Source organism: Lemur catta, chromosome 13 (genome assembly GCF_020740605.2).
Source record: "Lemur catta isolate mLemCat1 chromosome 13, mLemCat1.pri, whole genome shotgun sequence".
NCBI lineage: Eukaryota > Metazoa > Chordata > Mammalia > Primates > Lemuridae > Lemur > Lemur catta.
The window spans coordinates 64,910,972-64,936,234 of NC_059140.1; the positions used below are offsets into that span (position 1 = coordinate 64,910,972).

Consider the following 25,263-nt stretch of genomic DNA (forward strand, 5'->3'; position numbering starts at 1 on the left):
GAAGAACTGGGGATAGAGCAAGTCAAGGATGTAAGCATTACTACCTTATCTTCCTTTAGAATTTAATATGCCTTTTTTATTTCCTCTTTCTACTTTGCTTAAGATTCAGAGTTATAGGGGAGAGAATTCTGTTGGTATGGTTAGGTCTCATGCCCTACTTGAGCTAGGAAAGAGTGAGACACTTTAGATTTCATCAAAACTGTACACAGTGGGGAGGATGTAATTTCTCAAAGAAAACTGGGCACAATTTGGGCAGGGGAGTGGATCCTAGGCAGCCAAACCCCTAGGCAGCTTCCACCTTCCGTAAAATTAACCAACAGATTTCCAATTAAATAGACCTTTAATTTATTAATATATACTAGTAATATCAGTACTTTGATACTTATGTAATCTTTATTTTTCTTTGTAGACAATGCGAAGGCACAGAAATGAAGTGACAGTTGAACTACGGAAGGTAAGGGTGATTTGCATTTAGAGAAAAGTAATTAGAAGACTTTTCTGATGTTAAAATGCTATATAACTTGAATAACGAAAATACCATGCCAAATTAGTGGTCATCCCTAAAACCACACATTATTAAATAGTTTATAATGGTCTATATTCATAGTAACTTTCATTTGTTGAGGTTCTAGACACTATGTGAAGTACTTTATCATCATTGAAATTCTCGTAACATCTGATGAAGTTAGATACTTTTTCCTTAATATCTTCTTTCTGTGGGCTGTGTACAGAACAGAATTCCTCTCCCTTTCCCCATGTAAAAGTTACGTACCTGTTAAAGGTATTTTAGAAAAATAAATGAAAGTAGAAAAACCTTATATATCTTGCCAATTGAGTGTAACTGCTGTTAAAATTTATTATATTTTCTTCCATTATTTTTGGAGTTACCTTCATCAGATTGTGTTTTTATTTGAAATGAATATTTAAATTGCCAATCAAGAAAATGCACATAATGAATTCTCTCTCTATATATATATATGTACATTTTAAAAAATAGATTTGAAATTTATTTCAAATTGTAGTGTTTATCTTAGATCCTTTTCCTGATCTAATTTACTCCTAAAAATCCTTCTTATGTCAAATTATATCTTGAAACTTTCCAGTTTTAGAGACAAGGAACGTCTTGATTCTGAAAGTATACCCTCTCTTATAGTCACTAGAACTAAAGAAACCTGTGCATTTAGTTTTTACAAAGTACTAATATTGTTTGCCAGAAGCTCATATTTAACTGTGTTTATAAGATCTTCATCAGAAATTCATTTAGTTATTCAAGCATCACTATTTGAGCTACTGTCTCATAGAGCTGAACATTATGTAAATAACCACATAACTAAATATATCTTTACAAGTTGTGAATAATGTTATAGAGGGAAAATAGGTAGCCATAAAAATGAACAGAGTGAGTTTTTTTTTAACAAGATGTTCAAAGGTGATTTGTCTAAAGAAACAACATTTAAGCTGAAACTTGAAGGATAAATTGAAATTAGCTTATTTTTCCTAAATGTTTGTGTAATCAGGTTTTGAATTTTTACCCATTAATGTCACGTTCATTGGTGTAGTATTATTATGTAGTTCCTGAAATCCATTCTCCTGTACCCCTTCCCCTCCCATTTTTTACTAATTTTAAAAATACTTGCTAATTTCAGTGTCCTATCAACTCTTTAACTCCTTTATGGACACAATAGTATTTTGATAATCATATTTGCAAGTTCTTTCAGATCCTTGGGTGATTTGAACCAAAGAATGAACTAAGCCTTAGCTTAATAAAGTAAAGAGAACTCCTTGCCAGTCTTAACACTTTAGACTTCTTTTTCTTTTTTAAGATTTTATTGACATACACATACAAAAAAGTCCACACATTTTAAGTATACAGCTTGATGAATTTTCATAAAGAGAATACCTGTACCCCAGGCCCACTTCTTAGGCATTGCCTTGCCCCAAAGGTAACCATTATCCTGATTTCTAACATCATAGATTATTTTGCATATTTGGACTTTATATAGATAGATAGAACAGTATGTCACCTTTTTTGTCTGGTTTTTCATTCATCAAGTAGAGATTATTCTCTTTAATAGAGGCAATAGGAATAAAATTGGAATTAAGTAACTATTCATTTATTGTCATCTATTAACATTATATCATCTGTCCCCAGTCATGAACATTTACTTTTCGTTTACTTTTCATGTTTGCAATTCAGCTTTGAAGCTTTTGTTTTAATTCTGGTATTATTCAGAATCCTCCCCTATTTTAAGCTTTTGAGACTTGTGGTCCCCAACTCCCCTGTTAGGAACCAGACGGCACAGCAGGAGGTGAGCAACGAGTAAGTGAAGCTTCATCTATATTTACAGCTGCTCACATCACTATATAAGATCTGCCTCCTGTCAGATCAGCAGCAGCATTAGATTCTCATAGGAGCACAAACCATGGTGTAAATTGCACATGCGAGGGATCTAGGTTGTGTGCTCCTTATGAGAATCCAATGCCTCACGATCTGAGGTGGAGCTGAGGTGGTGATGCTAGCACTGGGGAGCGGTTGCAAATACAGATTATCATTAGCAGAGAGGTTTGACTGCACGATAAATGTAATGCTCTTGAATCATGCCAAAATCATCCCCCACCTGGTCCGTGGAAAAACTGTCTTCCGTGAAACTGGTCCCTGGTGCCAGAAAGGTTGGGGACTGCTGTTTTAGACCTTCTAATTTGCTGATAAATCTAAGCTATTATATTTGTATTTGGTTATTTGATTTCTCCTTCTGTTGTGTTCCCTTCTGACTTAATTTATAGAACTAAAAATTGTTGCTTGTCAGAGCACATCTTTTTAAATATCTACCTTTGTTACCTTAGAGACTTCTTTTCTGTCTTTTTTCTGGATAATATTATTCCCTTTCCAATTACTATGGTTAGATTCCTGAAAATCCTTATAGTAGGACTGAAAATAAAATTAATTAAAGAAATCTCAAGCAATTTGTTATTTCACATTTAAGAATCCCCCAAGTAAGCAGTGGAAAACGAAACCCTTCCTGAAAAAAGGACTAAAGTTCACGTAAAGCTTAGTTGATTTTGATGTGATTCTACAGAGGTATATAGAGCTCCTCGAGAAGATTCCTCCAGTCTTTATGGTCAGAGTGTCTGTCTCTGATTCCAGCCTTGCTATCTCTATTGCTCCATTGAGGGAAGAATCAGAATATTGTTACTTACTGACATTGAGATTCTTGGAAATACAAGAAGAGGGAGTTAGTCACCAGAGTTCATTTATGAGCTCTACCATTTGAGAAATTGGTCTAGTGGATGTCATCCACTGATTCATAACTTACTTCACCCCATGGAAGTTGCTTTGACTATTTCATTTTCTATTAGAATGTGAGCTTCTAAAGTGAAAGTAATAACCATATCCACCATCCACCCTGGCCCCAACAATTAATTCCCAGGTCTCTCCCCCAACCCATCTCAAAATACCTAACTAGGCCGGGCGCGGTGGCTCACGCCTGTAATCCTAGCCCTCTGGGAGGCCAAGGCGGGTGGATTGCTCAAGGTCAGGAGTTCGAGACCAGCCTGAGTGAGACCCCGTCTCTACTAAAAATAGAAACAAAATGATCTAGAGAGCTAAAAATATATATAGAAAAAAATTAGCCGGGCATGGTGGCGCATGCCTGTAGTCCCGGCTACTCGGGAGGCCGAGGCAGTAGGATCGCTTAATCCCAGGAGTTTGAGGTTGCTGTGAGCTAGGCTGACGCCACGGCACTCACTCTAGCCAGGGCAACAAAGTGACACTCTGTCTCACAAAAAAAAAAAAAAAAAAAAAAAAAAAACCTAACTGAATTCTGGGTACATAGTTGGTATTCATTAAATGCTATTATTCAAGAATTAAAAATTAGAATCTCTTAAAATTTATATTTAAATCAGTAATTGAAGTTTTAAGAAAAATACTTTAGATATAGCCAGTGCTACTCAAAAGTCCTAATCTGTGACAAGTTAGGAAGCTTGTGCACAAATATAAAACGAGGTACTGCTTCCTTTATCAAGAAAGTCTTTCTGACACAAACAAACGGAAAGATATCCTATGTTCATGGATTGGAAGAATTAATATTGTTAAAATGTTCATACTACCCAGTGTGATGTATAGATTCAGTGTAATCCCTATTAAACTTCTAATGACATTTAGAAAAAACATCCTAAAATTTGTATGGAACCACAAAAGACCCCAAATAGCCAAAGCAATCTTAAGCAATAGAACAAAGGCAGAGGTATCCCACTACCTCATTTGAAAATCTTCTGCAAAGCTGCAGTAATCAAAACAGCATGGTACTGACATAAAAACAGACACATAGACCAATGGAGTAGAATAGAAAGCCTAGAAATAAATCCACACATTTATGGTCAGTTGATTTTTGACAAGGGTCCCAAGAACACACAATGAGGGAAAGAACAGTCCTTTCAACAGTGTTGGGAAAACTGGCTATCCACGTGTAGAAAGAAGAATGAGACTAAATTCTTGTCTCATACCATATACAAAAATCAACTCAAAATAGATTAAAGACTTAAACATAAGACCTGAAACTGTAAGACAGTTAGAGGAAAACATAGGGAGACAGATGCAGTGGCCCATGCCTTTATGTAATCCCAGTAACTCGGGAGGCTGAGGCAGGAGGATTACTTGAGGCCAGGAGTTCGAGTCCAGCCTGGACAACACAATGAGACCCTATCTCTGAAAAAAAAAAAAAGAAGAAAAGAAAACACAGACAGGGGGACACTCCATGACATTGGTCTGGCCAGTGATTTTCTCAAAAGCACAGGCAACAAAACCAGAAATAGACAAGTGAGATTACATCAATTTAAAAGCTTCGGCACAGCAAAGGAAACAACATAGTGAAGATGAAGAGACCACCTACAGAAGATACTTGCAAACCTTGCATCTGATAAGGGGTTATTATTAAGTAAGGAATTTAAACAACTCAATAGCAAGAAAACAACCGGATTTAAAAATGGGCAAAGGACCTGAATAAACATCCTCAGAAGAAAACATACAAATGACCAACAGGTATATGAAAAAATATTCAATATCATTAATCATCAAGGAAATCAAACTACAGTGGGATATCTCACACCTGTTAGATTGGTTATTGTCAAAAAGATGAAAGATAAGTGTTGGCGAGGATGTGGAGAAAAGGAAATCCTTGTACACTATTGTTGGAAATGTAACTTAGTACAGCCATTATGGAAAACAGGATGGAGGGTTCTCAAAAAATTTAAAGTAGAGCTATTATATGATCCAGCAGTTCTACTGTGTATATATCCAAAGGAGATTAAATCAGTATATGGAAGAGATATCTGCACTCCCATGTTCATTGCAGCATTATTCATAATAGCCAAGATGTGGTATCAACCCAGATATTCACCAACAGATGAAGGGATAAAGAAAATGTGGCATATATGCACAAGGAATACTATTCAGCCGTGAAAAAGAGGGATATCCTGTCCTTTATGATAACCTGGATGAACCCAGAGGACATTATGTTAACTGAAATAAGCCAGGCAAAGAAGACAAATACCATAGGCTCTCACTTAGATGTGGGATCTAAAAAAGTTGAACTCATAGAAGTAGAGAGTAGGACGGTGGTTACCAGGGGCTGGGGGCAGGAGAGAGTTGGGGAGATGTTGATCAAATTATGCAGAATTTCATTTATATAGGAGGAAGAAGTTCAAGAGATCTGTTGTACGTGGTTATTAACTATAGTTAATAAAAATATATAGTATTCCTGAAAATTGCTAAGAGTAGATTTTAAGTGTTTTCATCACAAAAAAATGATATGGGGGTAATTTATACGTTAATTAGCTCGTAACCATTCTACAATGTATACATATTTCAAAACATGTTTTACACAATGAAGTAATACAATTTTTATGTCAACTTAAATTTTTTTTTAAAGTAAGTCTTTCTGCATAAATAAATATTTGAATTAAACAGTGTGCTTAGTTTCACAGTTGATTTACATTCTGGCACAAGTTCTTTGTCTTACAGCAGACCTGTAACGTAGTTTTAGGGTCATACTTTGAATAACACTGACACCAACCCATCAAAATTGAGGATGAGATCTAGTTATTAATATGTACTGTTTACCCGGCCTGTGACTTCTTTTGTGTGAACTCTTATTTTACCTCCTTGCTCTCTTCCTTTCCTATTTAGTTAGGCCTTTATGCATCGACACTTTCACACAGACACCTATACTTGTGTTTTATATTACATTATAGACAGAGGAATTAGGTAACCATCTAAGGTCACAAGCTAATAAATGGCAGAGCTCTTAACCATTATGCTATAATGTCTCTCTAAATAAATATTTGTTGAGTGAGCAATGCTTTATAAGTTGAGAATCAGTCCAAAGCCTGTTACTGATATTTTCAACTTTGGCACATTATATTAAACTGGATATAATTATCTCTTGATGATTGGTCAGTCAGATAGGCCATAAGGCCTTTATTGTCATTATATCTGGAGGTGAAGCATGTTTAAGTTCTTACATAAAGAAAAACCACCATACTGCCCCACTTGGCTGATCAGATTCAGTACTTGTTTTAGTTAATTTTTTAAAATATTTCTTTTTTTTAGGCCAGGCGCAGTGGCTCACGCCTGTAATGCTAGCACTCTGGGAGGCCGAGGCGGGAGGATTGTTCAAGGTCAGGAGTTCAAGACCAGCCTGAGCAAGAGCGAGACCCTGTCTCTACTAAAAATAGAAAGAAATGATTTGAACAGCTAAAGATATATACAGAAAAAAATTAGCCGGGCATGGTGGCACATGCCTGTAGTCCCAGCTACTCAGAAGGCTGAGGCAGAAGGATTCCTTAAGCCCAGGAGTTTGAGGTTGCTGTGAGCTAGCCTGATGCCACGGCACTCTAGCCTGGGCAACAGAGTGAGACTCTGTCTCAAAAAGAAAAAAAAAAAGCACACACACACAAAAAAAGCACAAAAAAAACCAAAGAGTTCTTAGACTTGACCACCAAAGTCTAATCCATAAAAGGACAAACTGATAAATTGGATTAAAAGATTTTGGTCTGTGAAAGCCCATGTGAAGAGGATAGAAAGACAAGCTAGATACTGGAAGAACATATTTGTAAACCACATATCCAATGAAGTACTATCATCCAGCGTATATAATGAACTCCCAAAATTTAAGAGTGAGAGCTGGTTGTGGTGGTACCTGCCTTTAGTCACAGCTGTTCAGGAGGCTGAGGCAGGAAGATCACTTAACCTAGGAGTTGGAGGCTGTAGTGTGTAATGATTGTACCTGTGAATAGCCCCTGCACTCCAGCTAAGGTAACATAGCGAGATTCTTATCTCTTTAAAAAAAAAAAAAACTCATCGGTAAAAAAAAATCCATTTAGAAATGGGCAAAAGGTATGAAGAATCTTTTCATTGAAGGGGAATATATAGGTAGCATACGAAAAGATGTTCAACGTCATTAGTCATCAGGGAAATAGAGATTAAAACCCACTACACATGTGTCAGAACAGCTGAGATAAGTAATAGTGGCAACACCAAATACTGCTAAGGATGTGGAGAAACTGGACCACTCATATGTTGCTGGTAGAAGTGTAAAATGGTACAATCACTCTGGAAAACACTTTGACAGTTTCTTATCTCAACCAACCTCTGTGTGACCCAGCATTTACACCCCTGGGCCTTTATCTCAAAGGAATGAAAACTCGTATAAAACCTGTACATGTTTGTTGATATAGCAACTTTATTTGTAATAGCCAAAACCTAGAAACAACCCAAATATCCTTTAATGGGTAAATAGACAAACTGGTATGTGTATAGTATGTACAATGAAATACCACTCAGCAATAAAAAGGAACAAAATATTGATACAAACAACAGTTTGTATGAATGTCCAGGAAATTATGCTCAGCCAAAAAATCCTATCACAAAAAAGTTAAATAGTGTATGACTCCATTTATATAACATTTTTGAAATGATAAAATTTTTAAAATGGAAGACAGATTAGTGGTTGCCAGGGGGTTAGATATAGGGACAGGGAGGTGAGAGGGAAGCAATTTTGCTTATAAAGTGCAGCAGGAGAGAGCATCTTGTGTCTTTGGAACTGTTCAGCATCTTGATGACAATGTTGGATATATGAATCTATATAGGTGATAAAATTGTGTAGAACTTAATACACACACTTGTAAAATGGGAAATCTGAATAAGAATAGTGGATTGTATCAATGTCAATGTCCCAATTGCGATATTATACTATAGTTTTGCAAAGTGTTACCATTGGAGGAACCCAGGCAAAGGGTACAAGGGAGCGCTCTATTATTTTGTACAACTGCATGTGGATCTCCAATTATCTCAATAAAAATTTAAGTTACAGGCCGGGCGCAGGGGCTCACGCCTGTAATCCTGGCACTCTGGGAGGCTGAGGCGGGTGGATCGCTCAAGGTCAGGAGTTCGAGACCAGCCTGAGCAAGAGCGAGACCCCGTCTCTACTAAAAATAGAAAGAAATTATCTGGCCAACTAAAATATATATAGAAAAAATTAGCTGGGCATGGTGGCGCATGCCTGTAGTCCCAGCTACTGGGGAGGCTGAGGCAGTAGGATCGCTTAAACCCAGGTGTTTGAGGTTGCTGTGAGCTAGGCTGACGCCATGGCACTCACTCTAGCCAGGGCAACAAAGTGACACTCTGTCTCAAAAAAAAAAAAAAAAAAAATTTAAGTTACAAAGAATTAAAGCCTAAATTAGTATCAAAAAAAAAAAAAAAAAAAAACCAGCCATTTGATAAGATCAATTAATGATCCTGTAGGAAAAAATTGTTAGGTTGTTAATTCTTATATGATTGATGAACTGGTAGTGTTATTTTAGAAAAATAAACTTTTTAAAAACACTCTGAGCAGAGTGCCTAAAATATAAATGTATAAAACTTGCGGGTGAATATCCATGTAACTACCCAGCAGTAATGTCATTTCATAAATATTAATATTGAGGGGAAGATCTATCTTTTGAGCATTTTTTTCCTACCTCTTTAGAAGCATTTAGATATAGCCAGAGTTGGGCTACTTCTAAAAAAAAACAAGCAGTAGAATATATTTAAGAAAATAGTTACTGTTGCCACTACTTGGGTTCAAATTTTAATTCTGATATTTCCTAATTACACAATTTAATTTAGCCAGGGTTCTCTGTGTCCCCGTTTACTCTTCTGGAAAGTAAAGATTTTTATTTCACAAGAACTAAAACTAGATGAGGATTTAAGACAATAAGGGTATTGTTGGATACAAACATTGTATTACTTACTTCAGGTTTGGGGGGGGCAATAAGTAATGTAATTAACCTTTTCATAATATTTATAAGAAGTGACTGCTGACTTATTTCACAAGCTTAAGTTTAGAATTGGAAGCCACTTTTTCAAGATGGAAAGAGGAAATTGGGAATGGAAAAGAAGTACTTTATGTAGAGATTAATGACATATAGAAACTCTAATAATAGTAGATTGGGTGATAAGAAATCTCTCATAGTTAACCTTTTTGATCTACAAAGTGGCAATTGTATGTGGTTCACCCTAATAGAAAACAGAAGATCTAAAAAGGATTAGATAAACACATATATACAGGGATAATAGATTAATAATGATTTTTAAAGGAACTTAAGAGTGTCTAATCTGTATGTATGTTTAAGGATTGGTAAGTCTTAAAACTAGACTAGTTCCCCATAAGCCCTGAGCTTCCCTCCCATTTGAGAAAAGGAAGGTACACTTTTTGTGGTTGCTGAATTTATTGTAGTGCAGTCTTCAGGAAGGTAAAAGTCTCTAGGGCATCAAGTGAAGGGATAGTTTAAGTTAGTGGTTTTGATGAAACCTCCTTTAATGATTAGTCAAATCACCAGAAACCTGCCCAGGGATTATCTTTCCCTGGCTTGTATATGTTTTTGTTAAGAGTAAAGTAGGGTTCTTGTGCCCTAGATGTTTTGGTCTGTATTAGGATCTTTTTCATTTAAATACAGGGCTTGTTACATAATGTTTGTTAAAAGAAACAGTTTACTAAGAAAGAAGCTATAATAGCTCCAAACTAGTATATGCCTAATAACATATGTCCAAATATATAATGTAAAAATTGGCAAAATTAGAAGTAGAAATTTGTCAAAGACATAATCATTATGGGAGACTTTCTTAGTAATGCATAGATTAAACACAATAATTAATAGGAGACAGAAATGTAATAGTTTTAACTAATAAACATGTAAAACCATATACATATTTGGAAACTGGTTTTGTGATAGTATAAGCTGTAGTTTCCAGACTGTACTGTGAGGCACCATGGGGCTCCACAGTGAACTCAAAGGGATATTCTAAATTTTGAGAGTAATACGGTGACATCTTTCAGATACCACAGAACTATTAGATTAAGAGGCAGTTCACAGTTTGAACATTAAATCACACTGCATTCCTTTTAATCAGTTTTTATTTGAGTGAAATAATTTTTCTTTCAATGTTTATATTTTTCTTTTCTTTTTTCAAAATGATTGTTAAGTTGTTTAGACCTACCTACTTGATAAAAGAAACTTAGATATTTCCTTTGGCCTACACTATAGACTGAGAAAGTTTGGGGACCTCTGGTATAAAGCACATGTCAGCTAATTTCAGCATGTTGTACAGACTGTGTTCTCTAACCACAATGTAATTAAATTAGAAATCAGTGAATAAGACAGTTACAAAAACCTCATAGTAGTTGAGATTATAAAAGTTGTGAAGTATTTTCAAATACATCGAGCATCAAAGATACCCTAATGGAAAGTAGAAATACCTAAAATGAATGATAGGAAAAATGTTATATGTCAGAACCTGTAGAATGCAGCTAAAGTGTTACTTCATGGAGAAATTTATAGCAAGGTGAGAGAAGAAAGAAATAAACAATACTAGGAATTTTAAAAGGCATATTAATATAAATATAGCATAAATTTGAAAACATATAGCTAGTTTTTGCTGCATAATAAATTACTCCAAAACTAAGTAGCTTAAAACGATATCCATTTTATTCCGCTAACAATTCTGTCGGTTGGCAGAATAGTTTTTCTGGCCTAGGCCAGTTCAGCTGCTTTCTGCTGGGCTCCCTTATTGTCTCTGGTCAGCTGGAGGTTGATTCATGACCAGATGTTCTAGGATGGTTTCATGTAAATGTCTGGCTGTTGGCTGGGGACCTTGGTTGTGTTCCACGTAGCCTCATCCCCCACTGGCTCAGTGTTGTTCACATGATGGTTTCAGAAAAAGAGCATCAAGAGAGGACCTGCCCTGATGTGTAAGCACTTTTCAAGTTGCTTAATGTCCGGTTGCCGGAGCAAGTGACACATGGCACAGCTGTGCCTACAATCAGTGCAGGACTGGGCTACGACACAGAGACATGAAATTGGGAAGGAGAGTTACTGCCATTTTTATAAACAGCCTACTACGATTTAAATATGAGCAACTGTATGCCAATATATTTGAAGACTTAGGTGAAGTGGACAATTTCCTAGTAGAAAAAAATAAAAATTTATCCAGCTGACACAAGGAGATATGAAAAACCTGAATAGCTCTAAAAACAATTAAATTAAAATATCAGTAGGTAAAAATTTAACCTTACTCACTCCTCCTACAAAAGAAAAGGTAGTCTTACAGGTGGAATTCCAGCAGACATTGAAGAAACAGATAATTTCAGCTTTATTAAATTATTTCCAAGAAGGTAGAGGGAACACTTCTCAGCTCATTTTATGAAGCTAGCAATAGCATAACCCCAAGCACCAGACCAAGACGTCTGAGAAAAGATGCTTACCAGCAAGTTTCACTTAGGGTATAGGGGAAGAAAAATCCTAAATAAAATATTAGCAAATCAAGTTCAGCAGTGAATACTTTAAAAACAAATTCCAAGAAAGATTTATCCCAGGACTTGCAAGGATAGTTTAATGTTAGAAAATCAATTTACTATATTTAAAGATGAAAGGGGAAAGTGATATATGTTCATTTCTATAGATGCAAAGAAGCACAATTTGATAAAATTAAGTACTCATTAATGACTTAAGAAGAAAAAAAATAGCAAATTAGGAATAGAAAGGAGCTACCTTACCAGATAAAGGATACCTTTACCAAAAAAAGAGAGCACATATTTATATAATGACAAAGTGGGGGTCTGTGTATGCAGGCGGCTTTAGTTGTATTTATGCTTTATATTATTTCTGTGCCTATAAATACCTGGGGGAGGAATAAGATTCCTAAAAGGCCTGTGGAAGCTTGATTGTTCAGGTTCTGGAAAAGGTAAAGGAAACAGAATGAAAATAGAATGGGATCAGGGTTAGAATCATTTGGGCAAGTGGAGCTAATCAGTCAGTAAACTTTCTTAAAACTTTTTAAGTGGATTAAATCCAAGAGATGTTAAAGATTACCATATTATATAATAGATTCTAAAACTGTATATTACAAACCACAGAGTATAATACATAGATTTTAAATTATTTGAAACAATTTCAAATTTGTAGTTTGAAATATAAAGTTGTACAAATAGTATAAAACATATCATATACTCTTCAGTCAGCACCCAGATTCCTTGATAGTATTTTTCCATATTTGCCTTATTCTCTTTAATTTATATCTATATATAAATATATATATTTCTTGAACCAGTTAAGCTACAGGCTTCATACACCATTACCGTTAATACATCAGTTCGTATTTCGTAAAAACACTTTTCCATGTAACTGCAGTGCATTTGTCAAATTAACTTAGGTAAAATTCTACCATCTAATCCATAGACCCAGTTCAGATTTTGCATATTCCTCCCAGTAATGTCCTTTGTAAATCCAAGATCAGACATTTTATTTGTCTTGTTTCTTCAGTCACCTTCAGTATGGAACTGTTCCTCAGTCTTTATCTTACATGACTATATTTTTGAAGAGTATAGGCCTGGTTTTTATAGAATGACAGATTTGGGTTTGTCTGACTTTTCTCAGGTTATTCATTTATTTAAGTTAGGAATACCACAGAAGTGATGTTGTTTCATCAGTGCCCCAGACCAGGAAGGACACAGTGTTGGTTTGTCCTTTGTTGGTGGTGATACCTTTTGTTACTTGGTCAAGAATGTTGTCTGCTAAGTTTTCTGACTGTTAAATTAATAAGTATTTGTGGGAAGCCACTTGAGACTATATAAAATATCAGTTCATGGGTTTGAATATTTGTAAGATGCTTTAATTTAAAAATAATGTAGAATTGGTTAAGTAGTTACTAAAGAAGTGTGCTGTAAATGGAAGTTAGTAAACTACTAATGATTAGTGTGTACACACACATCAGTTTGTTTAAACATGTTTGCTTTTATACACAGCACAAAAAATGGTGTCATACAGAAAAGCATATTTCTCTCTATATATCTGTATCTTATTTAATCTGAATTTTAACATCAATATTAATGCCTCTTCAGTAACTTTCTGTTATAATCACTTTCGTAAATATTATATTGAACACTAGAACTATACCCTTTGAAATTTTAAATTGAAAAGAATATTAGAAATCATTAAATCTTTTGATATAATTTGTTTTGATTAATTCTATAGACAAATTAAAAATCTAGAGAAAATTGGTTATTTACATATTATGTGAAATGGCATGGGTTACCATTACAAACAATTGAAGTCCCATAAAATGTAGAAATATATTTGTTAGTAGAGAATTATTGTTTGTAAAAGCCAAATAGCAAGAGTTTAAATCTGAGAATATGGCAAGTAGGTGGCATTTATGTTAATGATAACCCACTCCCCACACCCATAGCAAGCATGTACAAACCTTCACATTTGAGCATTGAGCTCTTCCCATTAATCTGGCTTCTTAATAAATTGCTTCAAGTAACCATTAGCAATAAGTACATGAAAGCTAGCGTACTAGTTGAAATATATTTGTTAGATCTTTAAATTAATATTGTATCCCCAAATTTAAGTCTTTACTAAAGACCAGGAGTCACAGTGTTGGTCAAAACAGTTGGTGCTTAATGAATATTTTGTGTGTGTGTGTGTGTAAGAGAGAGAGAGAGAGAGAGAGAAAGAGAGAAAGGTGAACTGTATGCCAGTTAATTTTATTATCAAAGCCAGAGTGTAGCCTTGTCATTGGTTTGCAGTATGCACATTTAATTCATATTATTTTTATGTATTATTTATTTCACAATTGCCTAATAAATTTGAAATAATTTTAATTCGTTTTTCATTAACAGCAGCCTTTGTGACTTCTTAAGCATTTATTGATTGCCTTTCAGAACAAAAGAGATGAGCACTTACTGAAAAAGAGAAATGTTCCCCAAGAAGAAAGTTTAGAAGATTCAGATGTTGATGCTGATTTTAAAGCAGTAAGTTACCATGTTTTTATAAAGTTTCTTCAAAATGATTTTTATAATAACTGGGAGAACTTCATTTTTATTATAAGACTGATTTTATAATGATAATTAGGGTATTTTAGCAGATACATTGTTTAATGTAGTTTTGCTAATAAACTCTGCTGAATTACCTTTTTTTCTTTTTAAGCAAAATGTAACACTAGAAGCTATATTACAGGTATGTTATTAATTTAATATTCTCATTTTGAAGTGTTTTGAAATTGATTTTTTTTTTAATTTCTGAAATTTACATTTGGTATTACAGAATGCCACAAGTGATAACCCAGTGGTCCAGTTGAGTGCTGTCCAGGCAGCAAGGTAAATACTAGGTTGTCCAGAGAGAGCATTGTGTCATACCTCACATGTATTAGCTGATAGTCTAGAAGCAGTCCATTGTTATTTCTGTTGATAGTTTGAAAATTATAGCAATTAATTTCTTATATTCCTTTTTCTAGAAAACTATTATCCAGTGACAGAAACCCACCAATTGATGACCTAATAAAATCTGGGATTTTACCAATTCTAGTCAAATGTCTAGAAAGGGATGATAAGTAAGTATGGATTTGACTCCTGTTTACTTTTTGTCAGTTAACTTAAAATTTAGGATTGTTATTTAACCAATAGGTTCAGTTTGGTTTTGCATGTATGGTGTTTTTCAATTGTCTTACATTTTAATGTAATTTTCTTATTCTGTGATCAAATTCAGCAGTCCCAAAGTTCTTCTCTTTTTAGTTTCTGAAGTATGTATATATTTTCTAGGAAATACTCAGTTCTTGTTTATTGCCTATTCTAACTTATCTTAAATATTGAGTCTTTATTAGGATTTTTTATTAGTAATATTTTAAAACAACCCAAATAGTATTTGAGTCACTCTTTACTTATGAGTCTATATATAGATTAACCTCATGACTGAGTCAACATGAATGGTTTCCAGCACTAAGTGGCTCTTTCTTTCCCTGGGAATATTCCAGCTGATCACTGATCCTCTGTGTAATCTTTAAAAGAACTCCAGCTATGATTAGATGTCCAACATATGGTTTTTATTTGTGGTAAATTAAGAATAAGGGGACAAGTCATATTTATCTAGAAGAAAAGGGGGAAGACATTGCTGGGTGGTATCTTCTGAGGAACTGGCCCTATTTCCATTTGTGTTTAGAGATATCTCAGTGCCATGTCTTAACTTCATCAATTTGAATTAACGGGAAAGAATATTAAGTTTGAATTCCAAAATACTTTAAAACAAATGCTATTTTTGCACTTAAGACCATTTAGACTGAAACTTGGGATATTTTGCTAAATGTTGTCCAAGGAATGTTCAGTTGACTAGATAAGAATAGTGGTATATAAATGTTGCCACTAAGGTTTTTAGTATTTAAAAATACCTTCTGCTTTCATTGTGTGCCACAACACTCCTTCCCACCCCCCTGCAGACTTTTAACACTTTTTAAAATACTATAATGTGTGTTTTCTATAACAACATTTATTTAAGTAAAAGTAAGTTTTATTTTAGTTGTTTAAAAAATAAATTCTATCTTACCTCCACTTTTAGGGACCCCATTTTGTTCTTGATCTGCTTCTTTTTTTTTTCTTCTTCTTCTTTTTTTTCCTTTTCTTTCCACCCTTTGGCACAGACTCATTTGTGTGGGTGTGTCTCTGAAACATAGCATATATACAGAAAAGTATACTAAAATATATACAGCTTAATGAATAATTATAAAACACAGACCTCTGTAACCACCACTCAGAGCAAAAATAGAAAATTGTCAGTGATTTGGATCTGATTATATGGATTTGTCATGGGAAGTTGTGTTATAGTGTTAAAGATCATAGACTTTGGAGCCAGACAGACCCTGGTTTAAATCCAGGATTTGCTGCTGATGAAAGCCCAAGTGGCTTTTGAACCTCAGATACCTCATCTGTAAAATTAGGTGGCGGGACAGGCACGATGGCTAATGCCTGTGATCCCAGACTTTCAGAGGCTGAGGTGGGAGAATCACCTGCGGCCAGGAGTTCAAGACCACTCTGGGCAAATACCAAGGACCCCATCTCTATAAAAAATTAAAAGATTAGCCATGTTTGGTGGTGCATGCCTATAGTCCCAGCTATTTGGGAGGCTGAGGTGGTGGATTGCTTGAGCCCAGGAGCTCGAGGTTGCAGTGATCTGGGATTGCACTATTGCACTACACCCTGGGTGACAGAGTGAGGACCTGTCTCTTAAAAAAAAAAATTAGGAGGTGGTAAGGAATGGAAATAAGGTATACAAAACATTATATACAATACCATGCTTAAAATAAATGTTCATTTATTATTTACTTACTGCACTCATTTATTTTTTCTGTATCTTCTGTTATTCTCTTTTTTTCACATGACATCTTAGAAAACTTTCCCTGGCTTTGTAACTTTATTTTTTACATATATCCATTTTCTTAATTAAGGCCTCCATTGTCAGTATTTTGCCAGACCAGTTAACCAGCTTAATAACTCTTTGTCTTTCCTATCTGGGACAACATATAACATCTATAATCTTTGATCTTATTGTCTTTTTACTTCTCCTCTGCTTCTGATACCTCCTTATTTCCTTCTGCCAGAATTCATCACATACAAGGAGACTTCAAAGAGTTCACGGAAAAATGGAATTAAAAGATAAAAATAAAAAATACAAATTTTATTTCTTAACATATGCTCCATTAAGGTCCAGACACTTTTGTAAGTGATGATAGCAGCCATTTAGTCCACCCCTAAAGTACTGAGGGTCCTGCGAATTTTACCATGTCAATGCAGTCATCTTTACATTATTAACTAAAGAAAAATGGGTGCTCTTTACAGATTTTTAAAGATCAGGAAACAAAAAGAAGTTAGTAGGAGCCGAATCAGGACCGTAAGATGGATGCCTAATGATTTCCCATCAGAACTTTCACAAAATTGCCCTTCTTTGATGAGAGGAATGAGGAGGAACACTTGTGGTGGAGAATGACTCTCTGGTGAAGCTTTTCCAGGCATTTTTCTACCAAAGCTCTGACTAACGTTCTCAAAACACTCTCATAATCAGATGTTATCATTCTTTGGCCTTCCAGAAAGTCAACAAGCAAAACGCTTTGAGTGTCCAAAAAAACTGTTACCATGACCTTTGCTCTTGACCAGTCTGCTTTTGCTTTGAGTGGACCACGTCCACCTCTTGGTAGCCATTGCCTTGATTGTGCATTGTCTTCAAGGTCATAGTGGGAAAGCTATGTTTTATCTCCTGTTAAAATTCTTCAAAGAAATGCTTCAGAGTCTTGATCCTCTTGTTTAAAATTTCTGTTGAAAGCTATATACTCTTGTCTGTACCTGATCTGGGTGCAACAGTTTTGGCACCCATCAAGCATAAAGTTTGCTCAACTTTAATTTTTCAGTCAGAATTGCATAAGCTGAACCAGTTGGGATGTCTGTAGTGTTGGCTGTTGTTGATGCTGTTAATTGTTTGTCTTCAATTAGGGCATGAACAAGACTAATTTTTCCTTGTAAATTGATATGGATGGTCTGCCTCTGCAGGCTTCCTCGTCAACATTGTCCTGTCCCTTCTTAAAATGAGTTATCCATTTGTAAACTATTGATTTCTTAGGACAGTGTTCCTATAAACTTTTCATAAAGCATCAGTGATTTCATTCTTCTACCCAAGCTTCACCATAAATTTGATGTTTGTTCTTGCTTCAATTTTAGCAGAATTCATGTTGTTCCTTAGGGGCTCTTTTCACAGAGTTGTCATATCTTTCTTAGGGCTTTAAACTAGATCCTGTTCAGCCATGTTACAACAAATTAATAGGAGTTTATTTTGGTGCGAACAAATTGAAGTCCATGCATACTTTTTCATAATATACGTTTTTTGTTTTTTTTTTTTTTTTTTTTTGAGACAGAGTCTCACTTTGTTACCCGGGCTAGAGTGAGTGCCGTGGCATCAGCCTAGCTCACAGCAACCTCAAACTCCTGGGCTTAAGCGATCCTACTGCCTCAGCCTCCCGAGTAGCTGGGACTACAGGCATGAGCCACCATGCCCGGCTAATTTTTTTGTATATATATTTTTAGTTGGCCAGATAATTTCTTTCTATTTTTAGTAGAGACGGGGTCTCACTCTTGCTCAGGCTGGTCTCGAACTCCTGACCTCGAGCGATCCACCCGCCTCGGCCTCCCAGAGCTAGGATTACAGGCGTGAGCCACCGCGCCCGGCTATAATATACGTTTTCCGTGAAAATAAGTTCCCTCCTTGTAGTTCTTATCTGCTCCTCCATTTTCTCATCTGTTCTATCTTTTTAACCTGTAGAGTATATTTCCATCCTCAGTGTTTGCTGTATCTCTAAATTTATTCTCCTTAAAACCTTTTCCTTCTTGGATCTGTCTAACCTTTTGATACTAACAACCTCACTTTTTTTTTATACTTTTGATACTAACAACTTCACTTTTTTTCCTCCAGTGTTTATAGACTTATAATTTCCTAAGCTTTGGCTAATTTTAGTTTATTCTGACTACACCCTCTCCTACTTTGATATTCTACTTAAGGGAATTTGTATTCTTTCACCTATGTATCCTAACTTAATTTTGATAATTCCGTTTTAACAGGCCTTTCCTACATGTCTTTTAACAGGTCCCTCCTACATTAGCCTTCAGCCTTTTTTATCCATTCTGCATACTTTTGACTCCAACATTATTATTATTATTTTTTTACTTTCTCTTTCAATAGTCCCCTATACTTAGTATGTATGTAGAATAAATTCCAAGTTCTGGAGCCTAAAATTTGAGACACACTCCATACTCTCGTCTCCCAATACACAGGCACACACTCCCCCCGTTATACCTTTACATATCTTCTTAGCTTTAGCTCTCTTGATCTATTCCTCGTCATCCATACACATCATGATCATTCTACCTTTGATACTTGTTTATTTCCAGCTGTCAGTGCCTTTTTTTTTTTTAATCTATCTTTGGAAAGGTAGTTCAGTTTTCACTTTCTTTGGGAGGTCTTCCATCACTATTCCAAAATATAATGATCTGATCTTTTCAGCAAAATTATATAGTGTTGTAATATCTCCATTATGTAAAGAAGATGGTACCATGGAGTCAGATGGGATCTCAGCTGTAAGACCAGCTTAGAGGCTGTGGCAGTGATTTCAGGTGAAATGATGAGGGCCTCAGCTCACATAATGGTATTAAGGGTGATTCCATAAATGTAAGGAATATTTAAAAGGTAAAATTGATATAACTTAGTGATTAGATGTGGTGTCAAGGGAAATAATGACTGGCTAAATGTTGCAATGCCAGTGGACATAAAGCAGCAGGTTTACAATGATTGGCTTTGGGAGCCTGTGAGATTTTCAGGTAGAGATAGCCAGCAGGCAGTTGGGTATAACACAGTGAAATCCAAGGACAAAGTAAGGGATAGTTATATAGGTCCATAATTCATAAGTTTAAGTGGTAGTTATTTGTCTAAAAAGATTTTTTAATTGTTTTTTTACAGTCCTTCATTACAGTTTGAAGCTGCTTGGGCGTTAACTAATATAGCATCAGGAACATCTGCACAGACTCAAGCTGTTGTACAGTCTAGTAAGTAAATTAATTCCTTACCCTTTGAACTATTCTTTTAAATGATGACAAGGAAGTAGAGTTTTGTAGTAAAGACTGAATTTTATCTTGTAACACTTTTTAAATGGTAAATTTTATAAGTTGCTTTGAATGATTGTTGTATTTTCTGTAGCTATCATTAATCTATCATTAAATAATTTTAACTGTGGTTACTAAAAGGAGAGTAGGGGTTGGGTGTGGTGGTGGCTCATGCCTGTAATCCTAGCACTCTGGGAGGTCGAGGCAGGAGGATCGCTTGAGGTTAGGAGTTAGAGACCAGCCTGAGCAAGAGCGAGATCCCATCTCTACTAAAAATAGAAAAAATTAGCCTGTCAACTAAAAATAGAAACAAAAAATTAGCTAGGCATGGTGGCGTGCGCCTGTAGTCCCAGCTTCTTGGGAGGCTGAGGTGGGAGGGTCGCTTGAGCCCAGGAGTTTGAGGTTGCTGTGAGCTAGGCTGACACCACGGCACTCAACTCTAGCCCGGGCAACAAAGCGAGACTGTCTCAAAAAAAATAAATAAATAAAAGGAGAGTAGGGTTTTACTTTTTGGGGTAGAGACTATCCTCTAGTAACAGGAATTTAAATTTCTGTTTCTATATCTTAAAGATGCTAAGTCACTTCTGCCTTTTAGCTTATATATATTTTTTAAATTTTACTTACCTCAAGATGGGTTAATACTATTGGTATGTTGACGGAAACTGACATAAGCTGTTTGAGAAAATACTAGGTATCAGCAAGTACATTGCTTCTTCCAGTGTGGGATACTTAGGTGACTTTAGGTGGTAATGAAGATGATTTTAAGTTGTATATGATATAGCAGTAAGTTACCTTGAATCATGTGGTAAGAATACTATTCTCTGTCAGTTCTTTTCCAGATATTTCAATAAGAAATGTCAAGGAGAAAGTTTCTAATTAGGTGTTAGTTGTAACAAAAAGGAAACAGGTTTTAGACTGGGGCTTTCAGTAGAAAACTAGGGAGTACAATTGAATAAAAATTTTTTATTTTCAATGTTTATTTCTTGGTTATCTTTTGTTTGTGGTAAGTGATCCTGGTCTTCTATTTACAAGAGTGCCAAATTCAGTTAAAAATATGAGTCAAAATATGAGTCTGTTGAAGCCATCATAAAATGCTACCACCACTTTGGAAAACAGTTTCTCAAAAGGTTAAACATAGAGTTACCATATGACCCAGGAGTTCTACTCCTCACAAATGTTCACAACAGCACTCTTCATACATAACCCCAAAGTCCATTAACTGATAAGTGGCTAAACAAAATGTGGTATGCAGTGGAATACTATACAGTAATAAAAAGAATGAAGTACTGATACCTGTTACAACATGGATGAACCTCAAAAACATGTTAAGTGAAAGTAGCCAGACACAAAAAAATACATACAATATTATTTCATTGGTATTAGATGTCCAGCATAGGCAAATCTGTAAAGAGAGAAAGCAGATATTTAATGGTTGCCTAGGGCTGGGGGAGCTGGGGAACAAATGCCATATTTGTTCACATTTCCAGTGAACTATAATTGGGCAGTGCAATATGCCAGGCTCCGTGTATTTTATCAGCTTATTTAGGCTGAAATCTATAAATTCTTCAACATTTTGCCAGTATAAATGTTAGTTTTTCTTTATTACAGATGCAGTACCTCTTTTTCTGAGACTTCTTCATTCACCACATCAAAATGTTTGTGAACAAGCAGTATGGGCTTTGGGAAACATTATAGGTAAGTTGCATTTAGGTTTGAAAAGATGCCAATTAAGAATCTAAATTAACTTTTTTCCTACGTTGGCATAGCCATTATGCACTATGTTTCCTCTGAACTTAATGTGTGGGTTGACTATCTTCTTGCCTCTTAAATGCTAACTTAAAGTGATACCTCTTTGAAAAGGATATGCAATTTTCTATCAACATTGGTAGGTTAAATTTGTGTTCCCCAAATCAAAATTTGGAGAAACAAGAACACTTGATGCCTTTGACTAATGGTGAGGAAACATAGAACATCAGTGTCCCCACATAAGCCATTGCATACATTTCAGACTTTCTCATCCTGAATGTAATTTTTTGTTAAATACAATTTTCATTTCTGTAGGTGATGGTCCTCAATGTAGAGATTATGTCATATCACTGGGAGTTGTCAAACCTCTTCTGTCCTTCATCAATCCCTCCATTCCCATCACCTTCCTTCGGAACGTCACATGGGTCATTGTCAATCTCTGCAGGAATAAGGACCCCCCACCGCCTATGGAGACAGTTCAGGAGGTAAATGAAGAATTGTAAAGGCCAGATGGCATATTTTCCCTATGTTTATACTTTAGGTATTCATGTACAGGGGATTAAAATAACACGTATACTGATTTCATTGCAGGTATGAGATTTTTAAAGTAACATAGTATATTTAATTACTGACTCCTGTGAAATAAAAGTTGAATGTCTTATGGTACCTAAAAGAATGTCAGTCCATCCTAATGCTTATTTTTTAGTGACTTTCCATTTATTAAAAAATTCAAACAGAAAAATACAAAAGGAGAAAAAAAGCTCAAAGTTTTATTACTCATTGCATTATTGGTTTAATGCTAAAATAAGGAGTTGCTACAGATGAAACAGTGTACTTACATGCAGATGTACTTGAGTGAATTTGCATTTAAGTCCAGTTGATTTCTGACAAAATTAGTGTTCTTAAAAATGTGCTATACATTGTGTTAAACCTACTAATTAAAACAAAGTAAAAACTTTTCTATTTACATTTAATATGTAAATGGTTCTGAGTTTTTTGAGTTTTAAAAAGTCCTACATAAACTTTATTCACTTAACTGTGTAAGAACTGTTGCCTCTGTATCTTTTATAATGGATATCTTTCTCTAGCACCTGATACCTTTTGTTATTGAGAGGTATTTAGTGTGATTCCCACCACCCCCTTCTCCCTCCCTCCTAGATTTTAAAGAGATCTCTGGGGCCTGAATTCAACAAATGAATCTTTATACTTCATGTTGGATAGAATTTTATTAACTTAAGCTGAGGTCAGAAATGTTAATTTGATTTAAGTAGTTTATTAAATAAAATCTTACTTTTACTTTAAGCAGGTAAGTGAGACAATGATAGAAGTTTTATGAGTAGCTTTTCTTAAATAGCTGTTTATATAATTGCATCTCCATTTTTTCCACTTGACATTATATGTCATAAAGAAGGTTATTGAAAACAAATGTTTTTATTTTAAGGTACATTAATCTCTGCCAGATTTATCTGGATGTTTTAATTGGACATATGAAATATGCTTTTGGTTTTTAAGATTGAATTTATCAGATTTTCATTTTCCTAGTAGATATTAAAACAAATTTAACATTGTCTTTCTTGCCCTACAAACAGTATTTACTGCTTTTTGTGTCAAAGTTGTTAATTTTTACAAAGACATCGTCAACTGTAGTGTTACTTATTGTTTATCTTCTTTTCTCAGATTTTACCAGCTTTATGTGTCCTCATATACCATACGGACATAAACGTAAGTAAAGCAGAAGCTTTATCTAACAGGCTTAAGGAAGTTGATGAAGGTGTGAACATACGTGTGTGTGTGTGTGTGTGTGTGTATGTATGCCAAAGTTGTGTGTAATTTATCACTGAGATGAAGAAAATGCATCTTTGCTTACATTCTTCCAAGTCAATATAGTTCATATATAAAAACTGAATCACATTTTTCTAGCTTATTTTAGGACTTTAAGCTCTTAGGATGAAGTCTTTTAAAGGTAACTAAAGTCACTTTTTGTTTGTGGCATATTAGCTTGAAATGTCACTAACATTAAGTAAGACATTTATTTATATACTGTCCTATTTTCAAAATGGATATAAAGTGACTTAAAAGATATAATATCTTAAAAGAAAAGTAAAATTATAAAAAGTTCAGTTGTCGCTAATGAATGCAAAGTTTAGTTCTTAGCTTTCTGACACTTAAGATTAAAAGGAGAATAAGCAAAATATCTGCTATTTGCATCAGGACTTTCCCCCCATAACATCATTAATTACAGGCAAATAAAAGCTTTCATCATCTGTTGGTCGGGTTTATGTGAAAACTAGAGGTATTTAAGTGGCAGGAAATTGTAGTTACAGGTATATCTGTTAAGTTTAGCAAACACTCACAGATTGTTCCACTTAAAGCCAGAATTGTGCCATGAATTGTGAGCTCAAAGATAAAGAAGGCATAGAGAGACCCTGCCCTTTAAGGCCTCAACATTAAAAGGCCTCAACAGATAAAAAGAGTAAAAGGAATAAACTTCTGTCAAGAACTTGATATGCTGGATCTCTTTCTCTTGTCTCCTTTTGTCATACCAGTACTCTTATATAAAAGTATTATTCTCTGATTTTACATATAAGGAAATTGAAACTCAGTAATCTTATTAAGGTCATACAGTGAGTGAGAACCATAGCTGAGAATTGAAGCCAGGTCCAAGACCTATGCTTTTTCATACAGTGATCACATAAACACACCAAATGGTATGAAAGCAAATAAGAATTAAAAAGTACAATAGAGGAATGACTGAAGTGCTAGATTATGGAAGCACAGATAATTTTGTCTGGCGAAGCAGAAAGCTTTAGCGAGGAAGTAACATTTGAGATGAGCATGATAAGGAGAAGGAAGTAGTGACAGAGATGTCAGGATGATAATGTTCAAAGTTAGCATTTATTGAGAGTTTAAAATGTGCCAGACACTGTTTTAAGCACTTTTCGTATGTTAACCCATTTAATCCTTACAAAAATCCCATAACATCGATAGTATCATTATCTCTATCTCCATTATCTACAAATGTGGTAAAAGAGGTGGAGGTAGTTAAATAATTTGTCTGAAGTCATACAACTGGGATGAGTAGGATTTTGTTAAGTTGAGAGAGTCATTTTAGGAACACGAGGAATGATACTAAGGACTCAAGAGAATAGCAGGTGGTTTTAGAGAATATAGGTAGATAATAATCCAATACATTGCCAAGGAGTTAATTTGCAGAGTTTTAAATTCTGTGTTAAAGAGTTTTGACTTTATCTCATAATGATTGCAGAGTCATTGAAGATTTTTAAATAGAAAAGTGATATATCTGTTATACACTGATAAAGTTATCTGTAACAGACAGATAACTTAAAAAGGTATAGAGGGGGCCGGGCGCGGTGGCTCACGCCTGTAATCCTAGCACTCTGGGAGGCCGACCGAGGCGGGTGGATCGCTCGAGGTCAGGAGTTCGAGACCAGCCTGAGCAAGAGCGAGACCCCGTCTCTACTAAAAATAGAAAGAAATTATCTGGACAACT

The 25,263-nt window shown here is 35.1% G+C and overlaps 1 protein-coding gene across 5 annotated transcripts in view; it reads left to right on the forward strand.

The window, feature by feature from the left end:
- The window catches only part of KPNA3 (karyopherin subunit alpha 3), a 69,343-nt gene that overhangs the window by 25,064 nt on the left and 19,016 nt on the right, over nucleotides 1-25,263 (forward strand). For 4 of the 5 annotated variants that reach the window (XM_045567575.1, XM_045567577.1, XM_045567579.1 and 1 more), the window contains 9 exons: nucleotides 410-454; nucleotides 14,259-14,348; nucleotides 14,524-14,553; nucleotides 14,641-14,693; nucleotides 14,831-14,926; nucleotides 19,864-19,949; nucleotides 21,615-21,701; nucleotides 22,068-22,237; nucleotides 23,430-23,474. In XM_045567575.1, coding sequence (XP_045423531.1) covers nucleotides 410-454; nucleotides 14,259-14,348; nucleotides 14,524-14,553; nucleotides 14,641-14,693; nucleotides 14,831-14,926; nucleotides 19,864-19,949; nucleotides 21,615-21,701; nucleotides 22,068-22,237; nucleotides 23,430-23,474 — 702 coding nt within the window. Of the gene's footprint in view, nucleotides 1-409; nucleotides 455-14,258; nucleotides 14,349-14,523; nucleotides 14,554-14,632; nucleotides 14,694-14,830; nucleotides 14,927-19,863; nucleotides 19,950-21,614; nucleotides 21,702-22,067; nucleotides 22,238-23,429; nucleotides 23,475-25,263 lie in introns of all 5 variants that reach the window. The other variant, XM_045567576.1, reaches the window with a different exon arrangement.